The sequence below is a fragment of the Onychomys torridus genome, chromosome 11 (assembly GCF_903995425.1).
Source record: "Onychomys torridus chromosome 11, mOncTor1.1, whole genome shotgun sequence".
NCBI classification, from domain to species: domain Eukaryota; kingdom Metazoa; phylum Chordata; class Mammalia; order Rodentia; family Cricetidae; genus Onychomys; species Onychomys torridus.
In genome coordinates this window covers 32239523-32255699 of record NC_050453.1, presented here as the reverse complement: position 1 = coordinate 32255699, position 16177 = coordinate 32239523, and the positions used below count along the sequence as shown (strand labels likewise).

Here is a 16177-nt window from a genome sequence, read left to right as displayed (position 1 = left end):
ATAGGAAAGGTGTCAATGATGCTATTGTACCAGAAGAGAGAAATCCAGGCCCTAGGGGAAGAAAGTGCAATTCGCCTCAGTAGTGGTGAATTTGGGGAATATTTACGATTGGTGGTTTGATTTGAATGTGGGAAGCAATGATTAAAAATGAACACAAGAGCTCTACTGAAGACACAAATAAGAACGCCTCAGCTTTGTGCTGATTTTCATTTCCACTGTTGTAACGAGCCAGTGGCCTCCTGCCCAAGAGACATTCTGGTATAGAACATGGATGTCATCACGAAGGAATATCCCAGGGCTCCCTTATAGTCAATGATGCTTGACAGTTTGCCTTTTGCTAATTCCTTAAATTACTACAGTGAAAGGACTGGGGTCCTCTAATAATTATGAAATTGGCATTGCTGGGAAGTATTCTCAGCCCACAAACTGGTGGGGAGACTCCCAGCCGGCCAACAGCTGAAAGTTACTTGGCTTCCTTCTCCTCCCATCAGTGAAGAGCCTAAGAGCTCTGATCTTTGTACAGCAGGAGTATCTACTAGTCTCTTCCCACCCAACACACCAACCAGCCACTGTCTCACGGAGCAAACTATGAGCTTCTGAAAATTTCCCTTTCTGTGAGAATTCTAATACTATTACATAGGCATTCTTTTCTGAAAATGACAATTTTAGTTCAACAGCAAAATATACTGATCTAAAATTGAATACTAAGAGGATAACTTCAAATTCTAGATATTTGCTTTGCCCCAGTAGCCAGAGGGCTTACATCAGAAAAACACAGATACATGATAATATATCTGATTATATATATATATATATATATATATATATCTGATGATATATATAGGTAGATGAAGCCACAGGGTTTGCTCAGGATGGAAGAACATGATCTTGTGAGTGGAACTCAAACACTGTTTCTGGTGGAAACTCTCAAGCATGAAGGAATGCCTGTATCATCATCATATATGTTTTAAAATCAAAACTAAGACTAATAGATTAAAAGCACTTTCATTAAAAGTCTAAAAACACAATAAAATCCAATACTGTTTTACGTTATTCAAAAAGAATAACATATCAAAGTAAAAACAGAAAATACAAGTGTACAAAGTGTTAAAAAATTGAAATTACATGAAAAAGCTACTTGAGAATCCTATTATCCTACTAATATAGAAAGCCCTCCTTCAATATTTTCATACAGCAATAATTAGGAAACATAATTCAAAACATTCCATTTGCAATTATATTTTCAGAAAGAAATGTGAATGTACCTATATTAAGGAAAACTAGGAAATATAATTAATAGGCCAGGCGGTGGTGGTGCATGCCTGTAATCCCAGCACTTGGGAGGCAGAGGCAGGTGGATCTCTGTGAGTTCGAGGCCAGCCTGGTCTACAGAGCTAGTCCAGGACAAGCTCCAAAACTACAGAGAAACCCTGTCTCGAAAAACCAAAAGAAAAAAGAAAATATAATTAATAGAATAAACAAATATCTGATTGGAAAGAGGAACAGCATAAGAACAAGAGAGGCTTTGTCATGGGTTAATTTATACATTTTACAAATACCCAGTTGCAATTTAAATAATGTTCTACTTGGAATATGATAAAATTTTAATCTTCAATTAAAAGAATGAGCAATTTACAAAAGGAAAAAAGTATGTTTGAAAAACAATGACAGTGAAAGTCAGTGGCTGGCATGAAAAGAGAGAGAGAGAGAGAGAGAGAGAGAGAGAGAGAGAGAGAGAGAGAACTGCAATAATTAAAAAGCATGTCTTCATATAAACGTCAGCAGATGGAGGGACACAATAAACAACCTAAGCAAAGGTTTCAGGTTAAAAGGTTTATCCTTGACTGAGAACAAGAATTCTGCTACTTTGCTACTGTTCTACTTAAGGTAGTACTTTTCTAAATATGATTTATATGACTCATAACCACCACCACCCCAAAAAAAGATGGCCCCTACCCCTGCTTCCAGGGTTGCTGATAAACTGTATGTGTTGATGTAAGAAGCATACTTCAGGCAATGGTCAGGCAAAGACAAAGTGTTTAAGAAGTGTGAGTTGGAGTTAGTTGTGGTGACATAAACTGAAATCCCAGTGCTCTAGAGGCTTAGTAAAGGATTGGGAACACCAACAGTATCCTGAGCTACATACTAAGTTCCAGGCCAGTGTGTGTTCTGATCACTGCACTATCACAGGTGAAATCATTACATTAACAAGAGTATTGCAAACCAGTGATAACTCAGTATAGACCATTCATACAACTAAACATGTACATTTACTCATTTAGAATCAAGGAATAAATAGCAGTAGAAATTGAGTTACATGCAACAACCATATCCCCTTTACAAGAGCTTCTTAGAGACAGATTCATTAATCATGTCCCTTGAGCAAAAGAGGAAACAGAGAATAAGGCTGCTAAGTGACACCTGTGGCTGGTGAGGGTCAGAGCCATATGCTGGAGTCTGGCAGTTGGGCTGCAGGATCCATGCTCATAACTTCCAAGTTCTGATCTGGATGCTGTGCCCCACTTTGTACCATTGTGCTGTGATGAACCCTTCCTAAGTGGGCTACAGAGACAGATGCTAAGAGTGACGTCATGAACTTGGGGGAGGGGAAGAATATGATCAAAACATATCTAAAGTTGAAAATTGTTTTAAATAATACGACATTTTGAAATGCTATAAGCATGTGGGTGAGCGACTTACTGCTCTTGAGGTGGAGGCTTCCTTCCTAAAGAGAAATGCTGTGGAAGAATTGAGAGAAAAGGAGCAACACAAAACTAGATCCCGAAGAAGTGGCACAGAGGCAGCCAGAACATGGGAAGTGTCAGGGAAGTAAAAAATGGTTCCGTGACAGAGAGCTGAGTAGACGGCAGATGCAGCTTCACATTTTCTACAGCCTAAAAGGATAGGTACAGTTGAGATCAAGTACTCCAAAATAGTATTTCTGAATGCTTTCAACACATCGAAAGGATGCCTCTTAGAAGGCACGTGTCCCAGTTACACAAATCTGATCATTATACATAATGTGTACATAAGTTTGAATTTCAGGTTGTACCTCATGGATACTTTACTATGCAACAAGAACAAATATTATATCTTATATAAATTTTAAAAAGAAAAGGAATGGCAGATATCACTCTAATTTTAAAAACTTTATCAAAACATTACAAAAGCTAAAAACATACTAATTAATAAAAGAAAATTGTTAATTAGTATAACAAAAGGTCAAAAATAGAATATAAAAATTAAGTTATGAAGCCGGGCGGTGGTGGCGCACACCTTTAATCCCAGCACTTAGGAGGCAGAACCAGGTGGATCTCTGTGAGTTCGAGGCCAGCCTGGGCTACCAAGCAAGATCCAGGAAAGGCACAAAGCTACACAAAGAAACCCTGTCTCAGAAAAAACAAAAACAAAAAACAAAACAACAACAAAAAAAAACACAAGCAAGACAAACTATATATTTCTTCAGTTGTCTAAGCAAAATTAATACCTATTATTTTACAACTAACAATTTTAAAAGTTAAAGAGGCAGAAAATGCTTCCTCTCTTTATAACACATGAAAAATATCCAAATTATTTTTGAAAACCTAAAAGTCAATATGAAAATGGTACACAGTGTCCCTCAGAAAGACAAAGGACACACCAGACATTTTAAAAACCAGAAGATCCAAATCCTTTTCAAACACAAAAATGAAAAGCTGCTCCATAACCAGCAGTAAGTGAAACACAAGTTGAAACAGCAATGTAGTATTCTTCCCATCAGTCTATCAAAGCTTTCATAAAATCTACTTTTATATTCAGAGCCGGGGGCTAGATCCTTGTATGTATATTGGTGTTGGTCTATTGGCTGGGGCAGCAGTTTTAGAAGGATGGCAACCATGTAAGGGAAGCAGTGCCAAAGCCTATTTCATGGTAGTGAGGATGGAAGTGTGAACATCCAGACACAACGAAACAGCAGTGAATGCTGGGAGGACCAGAAAGAGGACCACAGGCATTCCTGATGGATAGAATCGGAAGCAGTAAGGGATGGGTGGTGTAAGGGGAACAAGGCATTGGCTTAGGCCTGTGATGGACCGATCAGAAAGAGATAAGCAGCAGCAGGGAGCTTCTTCACCATGCTGCTGGCTGAGTTGGCATAAAGCAGAAGTTTCTCCGAGATCTGGAGTCATGGTTAAACAAGCTGTCGCTAGAATGAGAACTCATTACTCTGGGATCAAACAACAGATATAATCCCAATGTATATAAACACTCAAAGGGTCACAAATGGGAAGATCTTAAGATCACTATTGATGTAGAAGAATGCTTGGGTCTGAAAACCACAATTAATAAAATGGCTTCTTTAACAGGAGATGCTAAAATAGTAGCAGTAGTAGTAGTAGTAGTAGTAGTAGTAGTAGTAGTAGTAGTAGTAGTAATAATAGTAATAATAATAATAATAATAATAATAATAATATCTAAATTCTAGGAAATGTTTGAACCATTCAGGCATTTACCTCACCAGGAATCACACACACACCTCCCCTGCAGATGAAAAAACCAAGAGGCTGTGAGATGAAGGAAGGAAAGAAAAGACAGGGAGGGAAAAGGAGGAACAGGGAGTGGTGAGTGGTAACTGAGACACAGGCAGAAGAGCAAGAGATACTTGGCTTAAACTGCTGCTCTTTCCCCAGGTGAAGCTAGACCAGACCTCTACTGCCCAAACTGCAGCCCAGGGGTAGGCTGGATCTTGTCTGCTCAAGTTTTCAAGACAATATAAATATATAAGATGCTCTCTTACTTACTTGTGACCTGTAAGACCTCAATTAAGACAGAAGTTGAAGCTGGGTGGTGGTGATGCACGCCTTTAATCCCAACACTAGGGAGGCACAGGCAAGGGGATCTGTGAGTTCAGGGCCAGCCTGATCTACAGAGTGAGCTCCAGGACAGCCAGAGCTACACAGAGAAACCCTGTCTTGAAAAACAAAACAAGAACAACAACAAAACCAAACAAAAGACATAAGTTGACTCTAAAAGCATAGTAAGCATATTTTTGTCTCCTCTGGAGAAATACACTAGTGGTGTACAGCAAGTCATGTTCCAAACAAAACTCTAAGTTTAAAAGACACAGACCCACACAATGAGTCATCGTTCTAGTGAGTACGGCCTCATGGTCTCCATTCTCTAGTCTTAATAATTATTTTCTTGTCCTATAAAGTATTGGCTGGCCCCTTTGAAATAATTTATAGAGTTAGGGATAAAGATTAACTTATATATCACTTAAATCCATTGTTTTCAGGATCTAATGGCATTACTATAAGAAAAGTATCAGAAACAAAACTAACCACAAATAAATATAAATAATGATATACAGTGGTTGAGATTGTGAGGTGTGATCCTTGTTGCAATTTATAAACCATTGGAAGCCGTGGACGACTATGATTGATAGAAGGTCTATAATCAGTTATTCCTGCTTGTCCATTGCTGCTCTACTCACATCCTCCAGGGAATGGAAACAGCCTGGATGCCCATCAACTGAGGGAGAGATGATGACAGGTGGTACATTTACACAGTGGACTATTAACCAGCTGTTAAGGAAAATGAAATTATGAAGTTAGCAGGTAAATGGATAGAGCTAAAACAGTCATCCTGAGTAAGGTGACCCAGACCTAGGAAGACAGATGTCACATATCCTCTCTCAAGTATGGATGTTAACTTTTCAGCTTTAAATATGTGTGTTCCATTGGGAATACTTGGAAAGGTTAGGAAACTAGCAAGGGGCCATGGGGGAAGAGTGGGTGGTTCAAGGAAGGGAAAGATGGAATATAGTGATAGAAAGAGGGAAGGGAGAATAATGGAACAGAAATGATCAAATAAGGGGTGGGAGGGCAGGATAAATGGGGAAATATGGGGAGAGGTAACTAATACTAAAGGCTTTCTTTAAAAAATAGCCATATATAAACCTACTACCATAGAAGTGTCCTAAATATATACATATACACTTATATAAAAAGAGGTTAAATGGACTCACCCTATTACAGGAGATCAAGACCCCAACAATACACCCCATGCTAGCAAATAATCCCAGCACCAGAAATGAGCTACTTCTTTTTGGTTGGTGGTCAATGGGTCCCATAGATTTCCCCAAACATTGTCAATGCTCTTGGTTATCCTCCAGAATTTCATGGTAAGACCCTTTTTCTGGAGATACTATATACTTGAGTGACAAAATGTGGAGAAATAGAGGAGGTACTGACCTAGAGACTTCACCTCTATTGCCCTCAAACTCAGAGATCTGCCTGCCTCTGCCTTCCGAGTGCTAGGATTAAAATTTCTTTTTCAAAATAGTAAGCCTACAATCAAATGACCTGGATCTGAATCCTAGAGACATCACTGATAATTTGTATGACCCAGCATATAACTCTGTCTCAGCATGCCTCAACATCTTTCCGAGTAATAAAGTAAAGGAGTGCCTATCTTGGGGGGAATTAACAAGCCAACACACCCACACACACACACACACACACACACACACACACACACACACATACACACACCTACCCCTTGGCTTACTATCTACTATCATCTCATTTAATATTTACAATAACCCCGGGAGGCAGCTACTACTGCTATTTATTTCAGAGTACATGCTTGACAGCAATGGGTTTGAACCAGGAGCTCCTGCTTACACAGTGACCTCACACTTTTGTAACTGAGAACGATCAGGAAATGTTGCTTCTCAACCTTGCACTGGTCAATAGTATTATTTTTAAAAGGAAAGGGGGAGTAAAATTCTGATAGTAGATTGGAAAAAATATTCATTTAATCAATCAGTTAGCCATAGATTTTAATAAAGCAGAACTAACCACTGTTAAAGACTTTAAAGAAGGTAACATGTGCAAGCAACCCTTAATCCAAATGGAATTGTTCAGATGAGCACACTCAAAAAGCCCCTATCATCGTGGGGTACACGTCTTTGAGTGGCTAAACTCGCTTCTTTGAACAGCAGCTCTGAGTTTCAGATGAAAGGATCCATCCCCACTTCCAGGCCCTATGACTAGGTGGCCTGTGTCCTAGGATGCCCTCACACATCCATGCCTAAGCCAATAAGTATATCTTGTTATCTAGCCCCAGAGGTTGGTTGCGCATGAGCACACTATTCAGGAGTCTAATCAGGGTAAAAGTCCAGAGACTTTTCTGAAAATCCCAGGTTCTTTTATTCCCGCTGTTGGGTAGGGAATACCCTGAGTGATAATTACAGTCACTTTCAGGGCCAAACAGCAAAAGAATGGAGCCAGAAAATGTGCAGGAACCAGCCTTGGCCATGAATTAAACAATCCACGATTCTACTACCACCTTATTTCAATGATATACATTAATAAACTCATTTTTCCAGACTCTTTTAAGTTGAGTTTCCTGACATTTACACCTAAAAGAATCCAAACATATGTAAATATTGGTACCAGGAAATCAGCTAAGGGTCAGGTTAAAGAGGGTTAAAATGAGGAGAAGTCTGCAAGGAACATTCCATCCTCAGCTAGGGAGCTGACAGTCTTCCGGTTGGAGCAGTAGTGAGCACACTGATATAAAATACATAATCAACAAGCCTGAGCCTCTGAGGTATCACATGCGGCCCACACAAGCACCTGTCTCCTCCTGCCTCAGGGAGATGTCTTTGCACAGTTGCAGATGAATACAGTCTGGGGACCATGAGCACATCAGGTACTTTTCTGTCCTACACTGTGGAGGCTAAAGTGTGAACTATTCATCATTTAAATGTCAATCATTCCTCTTTTCCCCTAACATACAAAAGTCTAGAAAATCGCATCCCCACTTCTCTTCAGCGACCCACATCTTAAGACAAACAAGGCTCCATGCCTGTCCTTAGCAGTCCGATGTGCTCCCTCTCCAGTTCCTGCGTTCTTTTATTCAGGTAACAACCTCAGGCATTCAAGTGGCATCCAAAGCCATCGTCCAGTCAGTGACTTCAATCCCACACCTCACTGCTGCTTCCCCTTTCCTCCTAGGACATATCTTCTCTGACTTCAGTGAAACCTCCAGTGTCCCAGCGAATCGATTTCCTTTCAATTTTCTGTCAACATCATCTGTTGCTGTTTTTTTTTTTTTCTTTTTCCTCAGCACAAACTCAGATGTACCTTCCCGCTCCTCTCGTCATTTGGCCCAAATGACAGTGCCCTGGTCAGCAGAATATGAAGTGGCATGTCATTAAAACTTCCTTCACTCAGACTTCCATTTCCTTCTCATTTGACGGAAGAAATGAGAAGACTCTCAAATCTGGCCATGTTGTAGTTTCAATATGAAATGTCCCTTGGGACCTCTAAGGTCAGGGCCTGATTGCCAGCTGATCAGTTTTGGGGGAACCACTGGACTATGAGAGTTCTGACGTGGTTGATAGATTAATGTGGAACAAGGGATTCATAATTTGATAACTTTAGTAGGCAACTGGATGTGTGCTCTTGATGCTCTTGGAAAGGCGTATCCTCTACCTGGCTCTTCCTCGGTCTCAGCTTCCTGGCCACCGCAAGGTGAGCAACTCAGCTTTAGTACACCTTCTCCATCACGATACTCTGGCTCAGGACCATGAGAAACAGTGAAGCCAGTAAAGCATGAACTGAAACCATGAATCAAAGTAATACTTGCTTCCTTACATTGTCCCCCTTGAGCATTTTTTGTTTGTTTGTTTGTTTGTTTTTTGTTTTTTTTTTTTTTCGAGACATGGTCTCTCTGTGTAGCTTTGCACCTTTTCTGGAACTCACTCTGTAGTCCAAGCTGGCCTTCAACTCACAGAAATCCACCTGCCTCTGCCGCCCAAGTGCTGGGATTAAAGGCGTGAGCCACCACCACCCGGCCCCCCTTGAGCGTCTCGTCACAGCGGCAAAGTCTTTCTCATGAGAGTGGGACTGTTGTCTTCCTGACTTCTTGGGGCTATCACAGCACACTGAACTAGGCTTTAATTGCGATCATCTGCTAGGATTTTTGAGGTTGTTTGATACTTGGTTAATGTCTCCTGGTTTACATAGAGTTCAAGCCACTCGCATTAAGCAGTGCATTACTATAACTTCTCTCTCTCTGCAATACTGCAATGCAGTTTTCCTCTTGACCTTCTGTACTGACTCTGGAAAAATCTCAGCTCATAGCAGTCCAGCTTTAAGTATTTTCAACTTTATGTCAGCTTTCAAGTATAGACTAAAAGAGAAGTCCTTAAAGCCAAGTAGGGCTGCTGATATCACTAGGTCTCAGATGACACCTAACCCTACCCACCACCTGACAACTTTCCCTAAGCTTCCTGAGATCCCGCAAACATTCACTGTCATTGACTGTCCTTGGAATGTTCTCTCTGGGAGAAGAACTAGATTACAATGATTGCCAGTCTCTAGCTGAAGATAGAGTGAAGATGGAGTGTTCCTTCTCTTCAGTGTTGTCTTCCGTTCTGTTCCTCTCCATGTTGTCCAACCTTTCTCACCACCTCTCGATCTTCTTTTCAGTTCTCCATGTGTTCCAATCCTTTCTCCATTATCCTTTGAACCCTATATCTCTTCCTATGTTCCTATTAGCACCCTTTAGAGCTAATCTCACCTCTCCCGTGACTTTAATAACTACTTTATATACCAACAACTGTAAAACATGTCCCTCAATTCTACATGACTCTTGAACCCCAAACCATAATGATGTCTAATAGGCACAAATAATGCCTACCTTCTTTTCCTACCCTCTCTAACATGCTCTTTTCTTGCCTTCCCTTTGTCAGTGGATCCCCTCAGCCAGAAGCCTGGAAGGGCTAATCACTCCTCCAGTAACTATTCATAACCACTCCTAAAAATGGTTTGAATGTTTTCCTTCCTCTATATGTTTTCTGATACCAATATTTGCATTTTTAACACAAGTTACTTCAAAGACACCGTTAATTTCTGAGTCTCTACTTGCACTCTTCAAAACCATTTTCTAGACTACCCTGACATAAAAAAATCAGTTGGTATTCCTTCCCTATTGGAAATCTACCAATGGCTCTCTGTAACTTTGAAGAAGGTCTCTGTCTCGTCTCAGAGACGCATCCATCCAATCTCCAACTGATGTGCTCGCTCTGGCTTCCCATGTTGTCAGTCTAGTCTCACACTGAACAGAGCCACCACACTTTGGGTCTGAATCAAAATCTAACCTTCAATGCTCCTTTCCTGTGCCCAAATCAGAAATCGGAGAGCAATGGAGTCTTGAACTCTCTTCCCAGCATCCAGTTCATCACAGCACTTGTGCAATTCTTCCCATTTGATTAAATTCTTGAATTTATCAGCATCTCCACTAACTCAGAAATATCCATAATTTCTTATCCAAAATACTCAACTAATCTCCTCTGTCCATCTTGTCCCTGCTTCACAGCCTCCTTCCATCCTACCAGCAGCAGGATGCTTATAAAATGTTCATGTGACTGTGCTTAAAAATCATTGTCTGTTCTCAGCAAACAATACTTTGATGGAGCTCTGATCCGCATAACAATAGACAAAATGTCATTAGAAAAAATTGAACCATAAAATGAGACAGGTGGGACTCTGAGGTGGGAGGGTAATCAGACATACACGACAAGACAAGGCTAGCCTCTTGCACAAAGTGGTTTTCCAGTAAGACTTGAGTGAGCCGAAGTATCTAGAATTTAGTACAGAGCACGAACTGCTTATTACCAACATCCCCAACATCTTACATCTTACCGCTCTAAGCATTATCACAGGTTTCAGCACATTTAGATTTTAAATACATGTCTGATGAGTACAGAGATGGCTGAAGTTCCCATTTAAATTGTGCAAAAGCCCAACTTTATATAAATTTCATGATTGTAACTTTTTGTGTTACATGTTGGCATCGATTTGTAGGTCTACTAAAATTTCAAGGCAGATAAAAATGAGTAGGGTAAGACTGGTCATGTGTTGTTTCTGTTGTACAGTTGTTACCAAGTTTGCCTCATACTCTGGAGCCCTGAGAGGACAGCAGGATGAATGTATCACTTGAGGACACTGAGGGACCTTTCAGCCTTATCAGACATGTAGCTGCAGTTGGAAGGCTGGAATCTAAGGTCCCTGGCTCTGCACCTTTTCATAGGCAAAACTGTTTTTATACAGATCCAAAAAGACATAAAATACCTAGATTCATAAATAAAACAACTTTAATTGTGATAGTGTACTTCTAAGAAACTATAAAAGATCCTCTTAAATATACCTTCTTGTGTTATAAATGGCTGAATTTGATTCTGGAAAATAAGTTATTGAGATTCATAAGCTAATAGTTACAAATTGAGATTATTTCTTTTAATTGACAGATAGCAAAATCTGAGCTGAAACAAGAGCATTTAAAATTTTCATTTAGCCTACCTGCTAAATGTTTATTAATTTGTCTCACTACATAAACAGGCTATGCTGGATGACAGGATGCTACCTCTAATCCCACAGAATGTTGGGTCCTGCATGACACAGTATATGTATTATTTTTCTAAAGCTTTAGAAATAAAATAATTCTGGCCTTCAAGACTTGAGTAACCCAGAAGAGTTTGGAGTACTATTTTCCAACATGCACCTAATTCTGTTACTGTGGGTTACAAAACCTCTCTAATGTGTGGGATTTGATGTTCCTGGCAAAAGTGAAGTTGTAGAAACACAGCTATGATTTTAGCATTTATAGTCTCTATTTGAGAGCAATGCCGTACTTCCCTCTCAGATCTAATATAAAGTAGGTGCCTGCACCATCACACTATAGCATTTCCTAGCTGTAGCTTCTGATCTGTGGAAATTTTTTTTTTAGACGGGGTTTTTCTGTGTACCCCTGGCTTTCCTGGAACTCACTATGAAGACCAGGCTGGCCTTGAAATCAAAGATCAACCTGCCCCTGCCTTCCAAGTGCTGGGATTAAAGGCATGTGCCACCACTACTACCCAGGGAGAAAACTTTTATCGGTAAACCCATGCCACACTAAGCCACAATCTAGACATTATGGGTATTGGAATAATTTGTTGTAACTTCTAATTTTCCAAATACTTCATCATCCTTATCTTATAACTTCTATAATTTTCTCATACTTCCTACATTTTCATCTAAAAGTTCTAAGTAGCACATACCTTCTAGAAGCAAGGATTGTACTCTTTCTAGGGTATGTGTGTATCTTGGACTTGGCTGTGAAAGCATTCTTATACATATTATTTCAGACTTTCACAACCACCCTGTAGAGATTCACTTTTTGATTCATTCTGTATCCCAGTTGGACTGGATCTCACTCTGTAGCCCCAGCTGGTGTTGAACTTGTGACAATCCTCCTGTCTCATCCTCCCGCAAGCCTCTCCACATAATTTACAGAGTTGTATTCTATTCTTCCCAACACACATCTGAGCAAACTTGGGATCATTTTCCATAAAGCTCAATGGCTACTAATGGGCATGATTAAAGTTGAACTCATGAATACCTAGATCCAAAGCCTGTATTTTCCAATCTCATTCTCAACCTGTGCAGCTGGGAGGACAAGCCTATTTCCTTCATAGCACAGTTTCTTTCTAAATCTTCCTGTAAATCTTTTATCATGCATTTATACTTCTGTGAAACGTAGAGAGACTATCTAATATTAAAAGATTCAACTCTTCAGCCATATAAAAAACAATGTAATTTTGCTCTGGGACTTTTATTCTTAAAAAATACAAATCATATGAATCTGGTAAGCTTACAAATAAATATATTAAAGTCAGATAATCAATGTTCACCCACCTTTTAGAAGCATCATGTATATTTAATAATGAAAACATTATTGTACGGGGGGAAAGAGAAAAGCTTATGTCTCAGACCAACAAAGCAGAAAATGATAGAGGCAGAGATTGTTAATGATTTTAATGATTTTAAGGCCCATTAAAATTAGAGAAATACCAAAGCACCCACCAGGTTATGGGTTTATTATTACAGCATTGTAGGGTTTACTAGTTCATACCTTTCAATCACAGCAAGTTATTAGCAGTGAAGGATAACCCTCTGAAGAGGAGTTTTATTTCAGTGATATGGTGTTATGAACAAGACAACCTAAGTTTAAAAAAAAAAATTAGTAGCAAGCGCTAGTTGAGTTAATCAGTTAAAGACAAACTGTGCCCTTGGGAAGCTAAATAAAAAAGCAACAGTAAAGCTTACAGAACTTAGCTCGTACAATTTGCCTTGAAGGCGGAAGATTGGTTCCCTGAAATAGCAAAGAATTATATGCTTTAGTTCAGAAAAAAAAAAGTTTTAAGATAAAGTCTGTTATTACCTCTTCTCCTTTCAAAACAATGGGAAAAAATAATCTAGAGCAGAAGTTTCAATTTGTTCAATAATTGTACCTCTGTGTTTAAAAAAAAAGCTTTTAAAAAATCATCATTGTTTTGAGTTGAAAAGAAATAACAATGCAAATATTCATTATCACATAAAACATAGAAGAAACAGCAAACTGCCGGAGTTAATACAATCTCTGCAGAGCACTATTAGTCAGACAGCAGGTCAGCCCCAAAACTCAAAAAACTCAAGTGATCAGATCACCTTAGCAATTCACATCGTCGTCAACCAATAGAAATTTGGCATGGCAGAGGTTAAATCCAACACTGCCTTATTTCTGAGCTGTCCCTTCACTGTTACCAAGCTGTGCAAATGTGTGAACTAGCCAGCAGCACTCAGAAGCTCATGCATCTACTCACCATATTTTTAACCTTGAACTACCTCAGATTCAATGTTAAATCAAGTTCGGTGGTAACAGAAGCAAGCAAAAGAGGACACAAGGAGTCTAATGCGGAGTGCACAGCAAGTAACAGGGGTTACTTAAGGTGAGGTGGTAGGGTTAACTGCAAAAATAGCCAAAACAAAGCACAAAGTTCGCTCCAAAAACTCGAAAAGCAAAAAAAAAAAAAGCTGCATCTTAAGCAAAAACTACATATGATTAATTTGCATTCAAAAAAAATGTCAGTCAAGCAGTTTAGTTCCAATGCTTTGGAGCATGCATGCACTGGGTCTCTTACATGGTTCCTACCTGATTTCCAATTGTGCTTTTCTTGTGAACCTGACTGCTCCTCTGCTGAGCACTGAGAAAAGCAAAGGAGAGCAGCACTGAAGAAATGCAAGATGTTTTTTCTGAACAAGCAACAGATACAAAAATACAGTACATGTTTAAAACTCAAGGCAGAGGTAATAGCAACAACCCAGGTCCATCTAGATAAAACAACCCAGTTGGATTTCTTACAGCAATTAGCGACTGGAAAAAAAAAAAAAAAAAAACTATAATAACTCCATATGGAAAAAACTACATTAGTACAATGGGTTGGTGTGTTGGGGGTATTTCTCCTGGTGTATAAAATAATGGGAATGGGCATCAAATTAATGCTTATAGAGTGACATATAGATTATTTTTCTGTTCAGTACCCTCTACTTCTTCAGCACTGTTCTACTCAAAGGCCAAAGCCAAAGTTCTTGCTGTAGATTTCCAGGCCCTACTCAACTTACGCCCACTCTCTGCCACTTTGACGAATATCCTCTTCCCTTCAGCTTACTCACTGGTGAAGTCAAGTCAGCATGGCCTCCGCCAGACCCACCCAGCACAGCCCTGCACAAGAGGCTTCGTGCTAGCTTACTGCTCTAAGGGTATTTCTCCTATGCTTCTGCAAAGCTCCTAGTGTCTCTTCAAGGGCTGGCCCAAACTTTTCTTTTCAGTGAGGTTTAAGTTGCCTACTATTGTAACCACTATTGTTCCCTTCAGGAACCTCCTGTGCCCTCTTCTGTGTCTCATTGTGACATGTTACCTTCCAGCCTGCTGTAGTTTGTTTTGTGTCTGTTTGTCCACACCCTTCCACATCAAGCTGAAAGCACCCTTCGAGCGAGCAAGCAAGGCTGATGTTTGCTTTGCTTACTGCTCTTTCCTGGGGGCTCTGGGAGGACCTGTCACAAACTTGGCAGCAGAAGGAATCTATTGAATGAAAAGTTCCATGAGCCGGTGTTTTTATATTCTCAACTTCACAGTGAGCCAGAAGGAAGGGTTAAAGTCAGTTATCACTCTTAACAGCTTAGCCCCAGAGCCTACACTAGTAAGTATGATGTTATTCTAGCTCTCAGAAGAACAAAGGCTTCTGCTCGCTGGATCCATAGATCTGTCATAAGAAAACACAACTCATCTTGAGTATTCTGGCAAGACAATCAACGCCATACCCTCTGTTAGTTCATCTAAAGTTTATAGTAGCTGTTTCAGAGAACAGTGGAATGGTCTGAAAGAAAGAGGAGGTAGACTACAGCCATAAGCTGTCCGCTTAAAGTGATCAGCTGCTATGGTTTGGTTGCAAGATAGAAATCACAACCCCACTTAGAACGGTTGTTCCAAACAGCAGTTTTTGAAATCTCCCCTGATGTATTTAAGCTGCTTGCCTCCACTCAAGCTCATAAAAACCACACGGTGCACTCAGCTGAGGCTGGGCAGTAAAAGGTAACACTGCATTTTTGGTCACTGGAGATATTTTGCATGTATTTTTGGTTTTCATTACTAATTTACTAATTTCAGTTTCTTTCTTGCCTTTGGCTTAATTTTCTAAATTTTAGCTAAATGCCCAATTCCCTTCATTTCTTTTCAACCATTCCTTTGAGGACTCTCAGCCCACAGTTGTCAGTGTTTTGTAAGCAAGGTTGTAAAAGAAGGCTTGATTCTGTCTGTGGCTAGGATCCCATGCGCCCACACTGCCCTCTGGCTGCCCACCAAGCCTGGCATACTGAGTATCTCAAATACTGCTCCCCCTGAACGTCAGTCTCTCCCTCCTACATTGTCTCTCCAAAGTCACCTTCTCAGAGGCCCCCCTGGGCTTGTACAGCTTCTAGGAATAAGCAAGGAAATGTCTACTGCAAAGTGAATGTGCCTTGGTTGTGGCTATATTCCAATATATGATTTTGTTTTAAGGGGGCATGCCTTTAACAGACCTCTAATTAGTATAATCACTTTAAAACGACAACAGACAAAGAAGTGAGCTTTTTTTTTTTCTTTATAAATTCCTGTGGACTTTATGTTACATGGAGAAAACTCTGCTTTGGGCAGAGTTTGACCCCATTGGCCACAGCTTCTCAGTGGCAAAGTGTGGGAGTGTGATTTGTTAGGGGTGTGGGTGACACGGACAGAGAAGAAAGGTGGACTGAATGAGTTGTTTCTTAGGGTCAGGGTTTTGTCTGTC

The 16177-nt window shown here is 40.0% G+C and overlaps 1 protein-coding gene across 6 annotated transcripts in view; it reads right to left on the bottom strand.

Moving 5' to 3' along the window:
• The window catches only part of Dnm3 (dynamin 3), a 486391-nt gene that overhangs the window by 261041 nt on the left and 209173 nt on the right, over nt 1-16177 (bottom strand). For 3 of the 6 annotated variants that reach the window (XM_036202803.1, XM_036202804.1, XM_036202807.1), the window contains exons 13-14: nt 14005-14056; nt 13156-13185 (exon numbers count right to left, since the gene is read on the bottom strand). In XM_036202803.1, coding sequence (XP_036058696.1) covers nt 13156-13185; nt 14005-14056 — 82 coding nt within the window. The remainder of the gene's footprint in view (nt 1-13155; nt 13186-14004; nt 14057-16177) is intronic. The other 3 variants (XM_036202805.1, XM_036202808.1, XM_036202809.1) reach the window with 1 other exon arrangement.